This window comes from Megascapheus bottae, chromosome 11, assembly GCF_031878675.1.
Source record: "Megascapheus bottae isolate mThoBot1 chromosome 11, mThoBot2.hap1, whole genome shotgun sequence".
Taxonomy (NCBI): domain Eukaryota; kingdom Metazoa; phylum Chordata; class Mammalia; order Rodentia; family Geomyidae; genus Megascapheus; species Megascapheus bottae.
In genome coordinates this window covers 25,778,389-25,792,926 of record NC_143519.1, presented here as the reverse complement: position 1 = coordinate 25,792,926, position 14,538 = coordinate 25,778,389, and the positions used below count along the sequence as shown (strand labels likewise).

General features: G+C 39.3%; 1 protein-coding gene across 1 annotated transcript in view; it reads left to right on the top strand.

The window, feature by feature from the left end:
- Pibf1 (progesterone immunomodulatory binding factor 1) overlaps positions 1-14,538 on the top strand; it is a 151,037-nt gene that overhangs the window by 97,625 nt on the left and 38,874 nt on the right. The window contains exons 15-16 of the mRNA XM_090342044.1: positions 3,239-3,369; positions 10,941-11,025. Of these exons, the coding sequence (XP_090198170.1) occupies positions 3,239-3,369; positions 10,941-11,025 (216 nt within the window). The remainder of the gene's footprint in view (positions 1-3,238; positions 3,370-10,940; positions 11,026-14,538) is intronic.

The window sequence follows — 14,538 nt, the reverse complement described above, 5'->3', positions numbered from 1 at the left end:
CACTTTGATATGATTTTTTAATTTCAAGACAAAACAATTTAGGTAGTGAAGTATAATTTTAAGCTAATACTTGAATCAAATTTTAATCAGGTGTTGCTTTGCTCTGAATTATATGTACAAGTTACTGAAACAAAGGAGGAAAAACAATTCTATAAAATGTTGTATCATGGGTTTAATTCCAAGTCATTTATTACGTATGTGATTCCTGAGTCATTAATTACTAAGGCCTGTCTATAAGGAAAAGATTACTAACAATAGGCAAAGTAAGTGATTGTGAAACTTCTGAATAGTGATTAGTATAGTTGCAGAAAGACTTGTTAAAACTCTATTGGTGGGGTTGGGAATGTGGGTTAGTGGTAGAGTACTTGCCTAGCATGCATGAAGCTCTGGGTTCAATTCCTCAGTACCACATACACAGAAAAAAATAGAAGTGGTGCTATGACTCAAGGTGGTAGCCTTGAGCAAAAGAAGCTCAGGGGCAGTGCCCAGTCCCTGAGTTCAAGCCCCAGGAGTGGAAAAAAAAAAACAAAACACCTCTATTGGTGGAATTTAATTCTATTAAATTGCCTCTATTTCAAGCAGAAATTACCATCACTTTTCACTCAGATGTGTTCACTTTTTTGAAGAAATGAAAACAAGTTTGTCAGGGAGGTGTTGCCTACCCTCCCTGCAAAGCCCTATATTTCATCCCCAGTAGTGTGAAAGTAAAAAAGAGAGTCAGGGAGGGATTAAAGAGTAATCGATTTGAGAAATTTAAAGGCCTACAACCAAATTCACAATCTTTAACTATCTTTTCCTGCATAGGGAACAGAACATGTTTCTTTCTTCTCCTCACTCCCCCCCACCCATCTCTAACCCTGTTATGCTAAAATAAGAGACAGAGAAAGATGAGTAGGAGGAGGAAGAGGGAAGATGATTTAGAAGAAATAAATCCTAAAACCCACAGTATCATTATAGTTTGTTTTTGTTTTGTTTTTAATAAAGAGAGTGGGGAGGTCCTACATCATCTGTATTAAATACCTTGAAATCAACACTTTCATCCTTAGTTTTACTTAGAATATTAAAACCAAGTGGATGCATGTGCTGACATGAGAAAAACTAAAACTGAAATGACTGTTCTTATATTGTTTGTGCTGTTGAAATTAGAGTTGGTAAGTTTTTTTTTAATTTTTTATTATCTTTAAGTAGTTAAAGGTTTCAATTCAACATGCCTTGACCAGTGTTACCTCTTCCAGTATTCTCCCATAGATTTGATAAGTTTTTTAAACAGCTCATTGTAGACGAAAGTTAACTAATTTGTAAATGCCCCATTCCTTCCTAGCCACTCTTGCCCCCACCCCAGATGCACACCTAGGCTGTTCTGCACTTTGAAACACAAAGCAACTTGTCAGTTCAGTTTATTCAGTTAAGGTCAGTTCTGTGAAAACAAAGTCAAGGCAATTGTTTGATTTAATTGACTGGAAAGACTGGTTAAACAGGTTGGCAGAACTTAGTGGAGCTGCATATTTGAATGTTCATAAAGTAACTTAGAATAATAAGATTCCATTGACACTGTAAGAGATTTTAAAGAATGATTACCAAAGTAAAAGAAAAGCACACCGAAACCCAAACTAGAAAATATTTGTGGTATTTTATTTCTTTATGGCTACGCTTTCTGTATAATGAATTATGTCCAAAAGAAAATAAAAAAAAAAATAAAAGCATTCTTTCACTGTTTATTTCCTTTTGTTGGAGAAATTTTCCTAACAAAAAGCAAATTTTCTAATAAAACTGATTTTTTTATGTAATATATGTATTACATAACTGAAGCAGAATTTTTTTCTTTTTTTTTTTTTTTTTGTGAATCATGAAGCTTGAACTCAGCCTGGGTGTGGTCCCTGAGCTCTTCAGCTCAAGGCTACCACCCTACCCTTAAGCCAAGCCCCATTTCCCATTTTCTAGAGGTTAATTGGAAATACTACTCTCAGGTCCTTTTGTACTGGGCTGGCTTTGAACCTTGATCCTCAGATCTCAGCTTCCTGAGTAGCTAGGATTACAGGCATGAGTCACTTCACCTGGCTCTGAAGCAGAAATTTTGTGAATTCCTCTCCAGGCTCAATTTCGCTCCTAGCTCACCTGGACTTTGCCTATATGGGTACCTATAACCATATCACTCTGTTCTTCAGACTCCTAGTCTGCTAGAAGTTACTGTTTGATTAAAATGTTATAGTAGGCCAGGTCCAGTGCTCACCCCTTTGATCCTAGCTACTCAGGAAGCTGAGATCTGAGGATCAAAGTTTAGAGCCAGCCCAGGCACAAAAGGACCTGAGACTCTTATCTCCAATTACCCTCTAGAAAACAGGAAGTGGGGCTTGGCTCAAGGGTAGGACAGTAGCCTTGAGCTGAAGAGTTCAGGGACAGCACTCAGGCCAAGTTCAAGCCCCATGACCCACAAAAAAAAAAAAAGAAAGAAAATGTTAAAGTAATTTATTATGTAAATCTGATAAGTATTTGAGAAGAAAGAAGCAGTACAAATCAGGCTTGATGGCATGTAATCTCAGCACTGAGGAGGCAGAGGCGGGAGGATACTCACTTCAAGGCCACTACAAAGCAAGACACAGTGTCAAAAAGAAAAAAGAGAGGCAAACAGGCAGACAAACACATAGAAAAGAAGCCCCCATTATGGTAGAAAAATATTTGCCAATATTTTGCAAAAAATTTGCAAAAGAGTTTATTATCTAGATAATACAAAGAACTTCTACAACTCCACAACAACAAAAGGAATTTAAAAATGAGCAAAAAATTGAGTAGACATTTCTCTAAAGACTATGTACAATAGCCCCTACGTTTGTGAAATAATGAAGACTCAGGAATGGAGAAACTGAAACCAAGTGCATTGCTAGTAGAAATAAAAATGGTATATTTATCCCCATCCCAACCTGGCAACTTAATATTTTGTTTAAAATTCAATTAAATTTGTTATTCATGGTCATTATTCCTGTCATTCTTTATTAGTTATTTACAAAATTACATAGGAAAAGCTTTTCAGAAATTTTCAGGTCACAAAAGTCTGGTATGCAAGGGGCTGGGAGTGCCACTCAGTGGTAGAGCATGTGCTTAGCATGCACAAGACCTGAGTTCAGTGCCCAGCACTAAGAAGTATTTGTTCAGGGTTTGGTGTTTGTTGTTCATGCAGAGGAGTTTTAACAACTTTAATTTGTTATAGCTCCTAAAGTTTAATGAAAATGTGTTTCTTTAGCTCGACAGGGCCAATTCACTGCTAAACCAGAGTCAGCAGCCTTACAGATACCTCATCGAATCAGTACGGCAGAGAGATTCAAAGATTGATTCACTGACAAAATGCATAGCACAACTTGAGAAAGATGTCAGGTAAAACATCTACCAATCTTTTGTTTGAATAATGAAGGCATGGTAAACTCATGTTGCTATAGATGAATTTAGATTGTAAATAATGAAATGATGCAACTTCTCTTTGAAAAACAGTCTCGTGGCATCAGGTGTGCATGTGCCCCTGAATCAGAAGTCTTGGTATGAAAATAACAGTGTCTCCCTAGGAGACATAGGAGCTAACCTCTTCGTTTTCCTACAAGTCTTTGGTAGGATGTGGGCTGACTAAAAGGAGATGGCTATAGCTACATGCTGTTCATGAAGTTAACATGACTTTTAAGCAGGTAAAGTGTCCACATTACTTAGATTTGTGTTAACTTTGCCAAGGAATTTTTAGGCTTTTCTTGTCCTTAATAAATTCTTTACATTTTCTAAACTGTTTTTTTACTGAGACTTTAAAAAGACTGTGCTCCATTTTTTAGTGATTTAGTGTTGATCTATATGGTCACTTTTTAAACTGAAATTAAAAAATGATACTATATATTAAGAAAAAGTCAACTCATAAATTATAAATTAATTTAGTTAGTAGCTTTTAAGATAGTAATTTAAATTTTTTGAACAAATTATCAACTTATCATAAATATGGAAGTAGATACCCAGGTGGGAATGGAAATTGTTAAGAAATTAACTGGAAGTTGGGTACAGTGGCTCATGCCTGTAATCCTAGCTACTCAAGAGGCTAAGATCTGAGGATCTCAGTTCAAAGCCAGCCTAGGCACTAAAGTCTATGAGACTCTTATCTTCAATTAACCACCAGAAAACTAGAAGTGGTGCTGTGGCTCAAGGGGTAGGGCAGTAGCCTTGAGCTGAAGAGCTCAGGGATAATGCGATAATGCCCAGGCCCAGAGTTTAAGCCCCACCACTGACATACATACATACATACATACATACATACATACATACATACATACATACATACATACATACATGCATGCATGCATAAATGGGGCCTGATTGTATATACCACCAGGTACTCCAGAAGTAGAAGTAGAGGTTCATGGTCTGAATCTTAGGCAGGCCAAAGAAAGAGATCCTGTAACTCAAGTAATAGAGTACTTACATGGCAAACCCAAGGCCCTGTTCAATCTCTGGTACCACTAAAAGAAGAAAAGGAAGAGGCAGGTTCCAATGGCCTACTCTTAAAATGCTAGCTACTCAGGAAGCTGAGATCTGAATACTGAGATTTGAAACCAGCCCTGACAAGAAAGTTCATGAGACTTTTATCTTCAATTGATCACCGAAAAAGCCAGTAGTAGAGCTATGGCTCAAGTGATAGACACTAGACTTGAAAAAAAAGGGGTGGGGTGGGGCTAAGGAACAACACCTGGACCCAGAGTTCAAGCCCCAGTACTGGCAAAAAAAAAAAGAGAAAGAGACAAGATACATAAATAAGACAACATTAAGAAGGTAATTATCAAGTTCATGTTTCCTAAAATACACAACAACAACAAAAATATTAAGGGGCCAGGAGTGTAGCTAGTGGTGGAGTGCTTGCCTAGCATGCAGGAAGCCCTGGGTTCAATTCCTCAGTACCACATATACAGAAAAGTCCAGAAGTTGTGCTGTGGCTCAAGTGGTCAAGCACTAGCCTTGAGAAAGCTCAAGGACAGTGCACAGGCCCTGAGTTCAAGCCCCAGGAATGGGGGGGAAAAAAGCTAGCATGGGCTGGGAGTTTAGCCTAGTGATAGAATGCTTGCCTAGCATGCACAAGTATCTGGGTTCAATTACTCGGTACATACATAGAAAAAAGCCAGAAATGGTGCTGTGGCTCAAGTAGTAGAGCTCTAACCTTGAGAAAGCCCACGGACAGTGCCTAGGCCCTGAGTTCAAGGCCCAGGACTGGAAACAAACAAACAACAAAAAAAAAACCGCTGGCACACTACCACTTGAGCCACAGCACCACTTCTAGTTTTTTTTTTTTTTTCTTAGTCTGTTGGAGATAATAGTCTCACGATCTTTGCTTCCTAGGCTAGCTTCAAACGATGATTCTCAGATCTCAACTTCCTGCTAGGATTATAGCTGTGAGCTACCAGTGCCCACTTAAATGATATATTTTTTAATATTTTTATTTAAGTATTTGTACAAAGGTAATGCCATTCAACAAAGCAGTTTGTGAATATAATGCATCTTGAGGGGCCGGGAGTTTGGCCTAGTGGTAGAGTGCTTGCCTAGCATGCACGAAGACCCGGGTTCAATTCCTTGGTACTTAGAAAAAGCTGGAAGTGGTGCTGAGGCTCAAGTGGTAGAGCTCTAACCTTGAGAGAAATCCAAGGACAGTGCTCAGGCCCTGAGCTTTAGCCCAGGACTGGCAAAAAAATAATAATGCATCTTGATCAATGTCACTCTTCTATATTTTTTTTTTCTGCCAGTCCTAGGGCTTGAACTCAGGTCCTGGGCACTGTCTTTGTACTTTTCTCAAGCTAGTGCTCTGTCACTTGAGTCACAGTACCACTTCTGACTTTTTCAATGTATGTCGTACTGAGGGATTGAACCCAGGGCTTCTTGCATTCTAGACAAGCCCTCTACCACTAGGCCATGCTCTCGGCCCCAGTCTTCAACATTCTTATCCATCCTTTCTAACCTACCCTTTTCCTTGTTTTTATTTTATTGAAGAGAAGCGTTTCATAGTCTTTCCTGCTCCTGCTGACTTCAAACCCTGATCTTTACATCTCAGCATCCTGAGTAGCTAGGATTACAGGTGTGACCTACCACTGCCAGGTGCAGTGCCTTTTAATGTGAAGCTCAAGTTTATTCAGTAGCACAATTGTGGCATTTGAGATGCTGTTGTAGATGGTTACACTTATGAACACTATGGATGTGATGTTCCCACAAAGAAGTCATCTCAGCTAACGTATCAAATACAGTTCTGAATTCTCACCATTCTTCACCCCTACTTGGGGCCGATGGCATTTCAAATCCTGCAGTACAGGTATCCTGGGATTTGAATATGTATCAGCCTGGCTTTTTATGCCATAGTACCTATACCTGTGAACCTCCAGGGTTGTGTCCCTAAAGGGACTTACATACAACTTCTGACTCATCAAAGAACCTAGTAAATATTACTTCCCCGCCCCTTGTCCTTATTTCAACAGTAAATGGCTACTTTAAATTTCTTGGTTCTCTTTGGTAGATGTAGATTTTAATTGCAAAGATATATCTATTGATTATAAAAATGTCTCTAACTTAAACAGTAAGTTCTCTGAAGAACTAAACTATTTTATGCATTTCTTTGAATATTGGGTAGTATCATTATATCACACTCACCCTATGCAAATTAGTAGTATATTTAATACCTAGATAGGTTAGGGTATCTATACACTGATAGAAAATCATTGCAAATGTGTTTTAAAGCTCACATTTGAGATGTCAATAGTAACTTTCAATCCCCCATCATTAAAATAATAATCCATTCTAAAAGCCCATGTTAACTCTCCACCAAGCCACAGAAGACAGTGTGAGCATTCCAGACTTCAGAATTTCATTAAGAATTGAAAAAGAATAATCAGCATAAATTTCTTTCCCTGTTTTCAGTTCTGAGTTTAGTCTTAACTCATGGTTTAAGAAGAAAAGACTGTATTGTCAACTGCTCTTGCATGGCTAAGCCAGGCATATATTGATCCCGGAAGTTAAAGATCAACTATCAGGAGTATATTTTCACATAGCAGCTGAAGCAAAGCCATAAATGTGAATTTCTAAGTAATAATTAACAAGAAATTGAACAATTACGTGTGTAATATACCACTCACGGCTGATGGGCTTATAGGAGATTTTGTTTTTTAGTGGTTTCATGAGTCACACAGAAAAGTTCTACATTTTAAAATTTCCATTGTTATTCAGTGTTTTACCAAGGCTAACCTTCTACTGAATAATTCATACATACTACCTGAATAGTGAATATATTAATCATCATATTAGGTTGTAAAGGCCAGCATGTTGAGGGTGATCTTCCAGTGGTTCAAGTATATTATATGAAGACATACGCTGATATTATAATCACAGAAATGGTGTCTGTAAAGCCCCATAGTTTTAGCAATAAATAGACACCTTTCAGGTACAGCATACTTGCTATATAAAACAACTTATCCAGCCACCTTTTGTTCCATGTGATGGGGTTGTTTTTTGCTGTTTCAAACAATTAGAGTGTATTGACTTTATTCTTGAAAAGTTAAACATTACATATAAAGAATTTCTAAAGAATTATTCAGTCAAAAATCCTTTAATTACTTCAACATTCCATTCCCATTACACTACTTTTCATGTAATAAGCCTGCTAGTATTTGAAACAGAGCAAGAATGAGTCTGTGTATACTGCATGTGAGCTTGTGTTTATATATTGGGAGTATGAGTGTGCTTACACAGGAACTTAATCATTTATCTGTTCCTTGAAAATTCCTACTCCTGATTATTGGCTTTGTCTTCAGTTTTACAGAATAATTTGCCATGTGATCCCAGCTACAGATAGATTAGAATGTTCAAGTTTCTTGCTGTGCTTTGGGGACAGCAGCAGAGGCCTGGCACTCAGTTTCCTGTTTGCCATTTTGTTCATTTCAACTTCCAGGTTCAGTAGGATCTGTGGCGCCTAACTCTGAAAGTCAGTTTGTTTTTCAGCTAAGCTGCTTTCCTTTATTGGCATTTAATTACTATTTTCCTCTGATGCCTGTTTTTCATCTAAATTAGTAATCACGTATAGCATTTATGTAGAGTTTTATGTGTTCAGTGCTTTCTATAAGCACTCATTAGATAATTCTTGTAGGCCTTTGACATACATGTGTAGTTTCTACTTTTACAGGTGTGCCAACCTAAGTTCAGTGGAGTGTGATACTATGCTCTAGAGTCGACAGTACAGTTGGAAAGAAAAGTCAGAATTGCATGTAGTCCTTATCCTAAAGGACTGTTTCCTGAGGAAGTATTCTCAATTGGCAGAAAGAAAAATATATAGAATTTTTCTTCTTAAATCTGTAGAATAGCCAGTTCTATAAAACATACTACTCCTTGAATTAAAAAACTCTTCTGCAAAATAAATATCCATGGGCTTTCCATTTTCTTGAAGTATAATTTTACTTATTCAGCAGAATGATCCTCACTGATTTTATTCTCACAATTTTTCTGGGTGTCTGCCAGTAATGAGACTTGAACTCAGAGCCTGGGAACTTTCCAGTAGCTTTTTTACTCAAGACTGGCATTCTGTCACTTGTACCACACCACGTTTCTAGCCTTTTAGTGGTTATTTGGACGTAAGAGTCTCACAGACTTTCTTTCCTGACTTTGAACCTTGATCTTCAGAACTCAGCCTCCTACTAAGTAGATAGTATTACAGTTGTGATCCACCAGTACCTTATCCTCACAATTGTGTCTCAACTTTTGAGGAACTATGTTACTTTCGTTTCTTACTACAATGCCTATCAGTTGAGTGCATTCTGGTAGCATTGCATAGAATGTGTCAATTATTATTATTATTGCATATATTGTTTTAATCAATTTCTAAATATTGAATATTAAAACTATAGAAAACATAAAGCAGGTCAGGTCCTAACTATTCCTTCTTTACAATATTAATAAATCTGGGACCTGGAGGAATGGCTCTGTGGTAACATGCCAGGCTAGCAAATACGGGGCCATAAATTTAAACCCTAGTACCACACACACACAATCTGTAGGGGCCAGGTTTTTGGCCTAGCGGTAGAGTGCTTGCCTAGCATGCATGAAGACCTGGGTTCGATTCCTTAATACCACATACATAGAAAAAAGCCAGAAGTGCTAGAGCTGTAGCCTTGAGAAAGCCCTAGGACAGTGTTCAGGCCCTGAGTACAAGCCCCAGCACTGGTTAAAAAAAAAAAAAATCTATAAACCAAGAGCAGTGGCTCACGCCTGTAATCCTACTTTCTCAGGAGACTGAGATTTGACAATCGAGGTTCAAAACCAGCCCAGGCAGGAAAGTCATGTCTCCAATTAACAACTCAAAACCCAGAAGTGGTGCTGTGGTTCAAGTGATAGAATGCTTCAGATTTTGGAGGGAAAAATTGTTTTCCTGAGTTCACCATGTAGTGATGATTCATTTTTCTAACTCAGTTATATACATGGTGATTTTGTATGTTGTAAACTACTATGTTGTGCTTTCATCTATGCATTAGTGGCTCACTGCAGTAATCTTAACTACTCAAAAGGATAAGATCTGAGGATTGGAGTTCAAAACCAGAAAAGTTAGGAAAGTCCATTGGGACTCTGATCTCCAAACCAGCAAAAAGCCAGAAGTGGAGCTATAGCTCAAGTGGTAGACTTCCAGCCTTGAGCAGAAAAGCTAAGGAACAGCACCAAGTCCTGAGTTCAAGCACCTGTACTGACATTTTAAAATATGAATATAATAAAATAAAAGCTAGCCGAGGACTAACTTTTATCTCCAGTTAACCAACGGAAAACTGGAAGTGGCAATATAGCTCAAGTGGTAGAGTGCTAGCCTAGAGCTGAATAGCTCAGGGACAGCACTCAGGCCCAGAGTTCAAGCCCCAATTAACCAAAAAATAAATAAACTAAAATAGGGGTGGGAGTTTGGCCTAGCAGTAGAGTGCTTGCCTAGCATGCACAAAGACCTGGGTTTGATTCCTTAGTACTACATACATACAAAAAGCCGGAAGGGGTGCTGTGACTCAAGTGGTAGAGCACTAGCCTTGAGAAAGCCCAAGGACAGTGCTCAGGCCCTGAGTTCAGGCCCAGGACTGGCAAAAAGAAAAAAGCATCACAAAATAAAATAAAAGCTACTTTTGTGTTTAAGATATTTTATTTATTTGAGGTTTTCTTCTTTTTTGTTTTTATTTTGTTTTTTGTTGGTTGTGGGACTTGAACTCTAGGCTTAGGTGCTATCCCTGAGCTCTTCCGCTCAAGGCTATCACCCTACCTACCCCTTGAGCCAGAGTACCAGTCCCAGTTTTCTGGTGGTTAATAGAAGAATCTCATGGACTTTCATGCCCCAGCTGGCTCTGAACCATGACCCCAGATCTCAGCCTCCTGTAGCTAGGAATACAAGCATGAACCACTGGTGCCCAGCTAAGAAATTTTAGTTTGACTTCTAATAACTTGTGTTTTAATGCTTTCCCAAATAAACTTCCTTTATACCTTTTACATTAAATCCACCCACATTATCTTTTTTCATTTCAGGTTTCAGTAATCAATTTGTATTCTTTCTTTTTTTTTCTTTTTTTGGCAGTCCTGGGGCATGAACTCAGGTCTGAGCACTGTTCTTGGGCTTTCCTCAAAGCTAGCGCTCTACCACTTGAGCCACAGAATCACTTCCAGCTTTTTTCTATGTATGTGGTATTGAAGAATCGAACCCAGGTCTTCGTGCATGCTAGGCAAGTACTCTACCACTAGGCCAAACTCCTGGCCCCATCAGTAATCAATTTGAAAGTGTAATTTTATGCCCCTGGCAGGCAGGACAATATTCTCAAAAAGCAGATCAGATGTATTATCAAATAAAATAGTCTTAGGACAAAATAACCAGACCATTACTGCATTTACACTAACATGGGTGTTGTGGTTTTTTTTTTTTCCTTTTACAGCAATTTAAATAAAGAGAAATCAACTTTACTACAATTGAAGAATCAAATGGCATTAGATTTAGAGAAACTTCTAAATCATCGTGAGGTACTTTTTCAATTTGTGATCATTTTTTACCTTCATAAGCAGTTTCAAACCCATATTGGATTAAGATTATTGAATCCTAGTTGTCTATGTTGATTGTAATAACTCCTCATTTGTATCTCAAAGTGATCAACTTCTGATATGATTTATTCTGAGAATTAAGTCTTTTTTCTAGAATGTCCTTGTTGATTCGTATTGGTCTGTTCATATCTCTAGCACAGAAGTTCCACATTAATCATTGTTTCTGCCCTAAGATTTTTTTCTTTTTCTGTCTTTCTCAACCTGGTGTTGTCCCTGAGTTTTTCCACTCAAGGTTAGTGCTCTACTGCTTGAGTCACAGCTTTTAGTGGTCAATTAAAGATAAAAGGCTCTTGGACTTCACTATCTGGACTGGCTTTAGACCATGACCTCAGACTTTAGCTTCCTCCATAGCTGGGATTACAAGCAAGAGCCACCAGTGCACGGTTAGTAACTTTCTTTATAAAATTAAATTAGCTGGCACAGTGGCTCACACCTGTAATCCTAGCTACTCAGGAGGCTGAGATCTCAGGATCAGGATTTAAAGCCAGCCCGAGCACAAAAGGACCTGCGACTCTTATCTCCAATTAACCTCTAGAAAACAGGAAGTGGAGCTTGGCTCAAGGGTAGAGTGGTAGCCTTGAGCTGAAGTGCTCAGGGACTGTGCCCAGGCCCAGTGGTAGAGTGGTAGCCTTGAGCTGAAGAGCTCAGGGACAGCTCCCAAGCTGAGTTCAAGCCCCATGACCCACAGGAAAAAAAAAAAAATTATAAGAGACCAGGTTTGGCCTAGTGGTAGACTGCTTGCCTAGCATGCATGAAGACTGGGGTTTGAATCCTCAGTACCACATACATAGAAAAGGCCAAAAGTGGTGTTGTGGCTCAAGTGGTAGAGCCTCAACCTTAAGAAAGTCCAAGGACAATGCTCAGGCTCTGAGTTCAATCCCCAGGTCCCCCCTTCCCCCCTCCCCAGAGTACTGTAATCTCTTTTTTTTTTTGTCCTTTGACTTGAACTCAGAGCCTGGATGCTGTGCTGTCACTGAGCTCTTTGACTCAAGGTTTGCACTCTACCACTTTGAGCCACAGCACTATTTCTGAGTTCTTGGTTTTTAATTGGAGATAAGAGCTTCACGGACTTTCCTGCCCATGCTGGCTTTAAACTGCGCTCCTCAGATCTCACCCTTTTGAATAGCTGGGATTGTAGATGTGAGCCACCTATAATCATTTTTAAGTGTTATAAAAATGTGAAGAGCAGGCACTGGGGGCTCACACCTGTAATCCTAGCCACTCAGGAACTGAGATCTAAGGATCCTGGTTCAAAGCCAGCCCGGGGCATGGAGAGACTCTTATCTCCAGTTAACTACCATAAAATCCAGAACTGGCACTGTGGCTCAAGTGGTGGGACAATAGCCTTGAGTTGAAGAGCTCAGGAACAGCACCCAGGCCCAGAGTTCAAGCCCCACATCTGACCAAAAAAAAAAAAAAAAAGTGAAGAGATGGCTGGGAATGTGGCTCAGTATAGAGTGCTTACCTAGCAAACTGTCAATACTACAGAAACAGAAAAGGCCAAAAGTGGTGATGTGGCTCAAGTGGTACAGTGCTAGCCTTGAGCAAAAGGTGCTCAGGGACAATACCCAGGCTCTGAGTTCAAGCCCCGGGATTAGCAAAAAAAAAATGAAGAGACCAGGAGTGTGACCTAGTGATCGAGTGCTTGCCTAGCATGCATGAAGCCCTGGAAGCCCAAAAGCCTGGATTTGATTCCTCAGTACCACATACATCAAAAAAGCCAGAAGTGAGGCTGTTGTTCAAGTGGTAGAGTGCTTCCTTGAGAAAGCTCAAGGACAATGCCCAGGCCCTGAATTCAAGCCCCAGAACTGGCAAAAAAAAAAAAAAAATTTACATTGTCTTTCAGACTAAAGTTCTACTGAGTTTTTTAAAGGAACTGCACAACAAATAGTAACTTGTTGTATTTTGAATTGAGATCTTATACCCGTCTATACCTCTTCATTCTGAATTTCTCTAGTTTTGTCCTATATGTAAAACCATAAGGTAGAGTGAAAAGATAAGATTTATCTCTTCACAAAATTTCTTATTTTACTCAGACCATCCACAAAACTCAATTCACATAGCTGGAATTATAGGCATGAAGTCATGTGTACCATGCATGAAGTCCTTTTAAGAGTAGAAGTATCTTTATGGACCAAGAGTATGGCTTAGTGGTAGAGTGCTTGCCTAGCATGCATGAAGCCCTGGGTTCAATTCCTTGTTACTACATACACAGAAAAAGCCAGGACTGGCACTGTGGCTCAAGTGGTAGTACTGTCCTTGAGAAAGCTCAAGGACCGTACCCAGGCCCTTAGTTCAAGCCCCAGGACCGGCATATACTACATATATAACAGTACTGGGTTCAATTTTAAGAAGTTCTTGTAGTTTTTAAAGATTTATGAAGGGCACAGATAACCCCATATAGAGAGAGTTGATGATGATAGTATAAGGCAAAAACAGAAGCATAATCACAGGACTGATGAAAAGAAGAGAAATGAGAATCTGTGCTCTAGCATTCAGCTTGTATCCTGGGTCTGTGGCAACTCTGAATAAAATATGGGTGGAAGAAATTTGGAGGAGAAAAACTCAAGAGACTCTCTAAATAGATATATCTTGTACCCAATTGAGATGTAAATTGTTAAACCTCAAAAGGAAAGTTGTAGCCAGGTGCAGTGGCTCACCCCTGTAATCCTACTTAGGAGCCTAAGATCTGAGGATCTCAGTTCAAAGCCAGCCTGGGCACTAAAAACCATGAGACTCTTATCTCCAATTAACCACCAGAAAACAAGAAGTAGCACTGTGGCTCAAGGGGTAGGGCAGAGCTCAGAGACAGTACCCGGGCCTAGAGTTCAAGCCCCACTACCAACAAAAAAACAAAAAGGAAGTTGTTTAGAGATAAAGATTTGAGAGTCACATCCTGGAAATGCTCAAGTGGTACTTCACCTGATAGTAGATTAAATTAATAGAGTTTGTAGGGTGAGAACAGACATGATATGACAGAATCTTGGAAAGCGCTGACATTTAAGGCATAGGCATAAGAAAAGTGCCCATTTATTCAACAATAGTAGAAGCGATCCAGAGAGGGAAAGAATGTAAGAAAGAAAATACTGTTGGGAAAGCCATTCAGATTGGGGAGTTTACAAGTGCTATCATATGCTGTCAGAAGCCAGGCTTGCTCTACTTCCTGGCTACTGTGATGTAAGCTGCTCCACCACATCCTCCCTCCCCTGCCCTGCATGTTGAACTGAAACCTCTGAAAGGCTATCCATTCATTACATTTGTTGTTCTTTTTTTATTTTGGTTATGGGCTAGGACTCTGGGCCTGGGTGCTGTCCCTGAGCTCTTCAGCTGAAGGATATCACCCTATCCCTTGAGTCACAGCACCACTTCTGGTTTTATAATGGTTAACTGGAGGTAAGAGTCTCATGTTCTTTGGTGCCCGGACTGGCTTTGAAC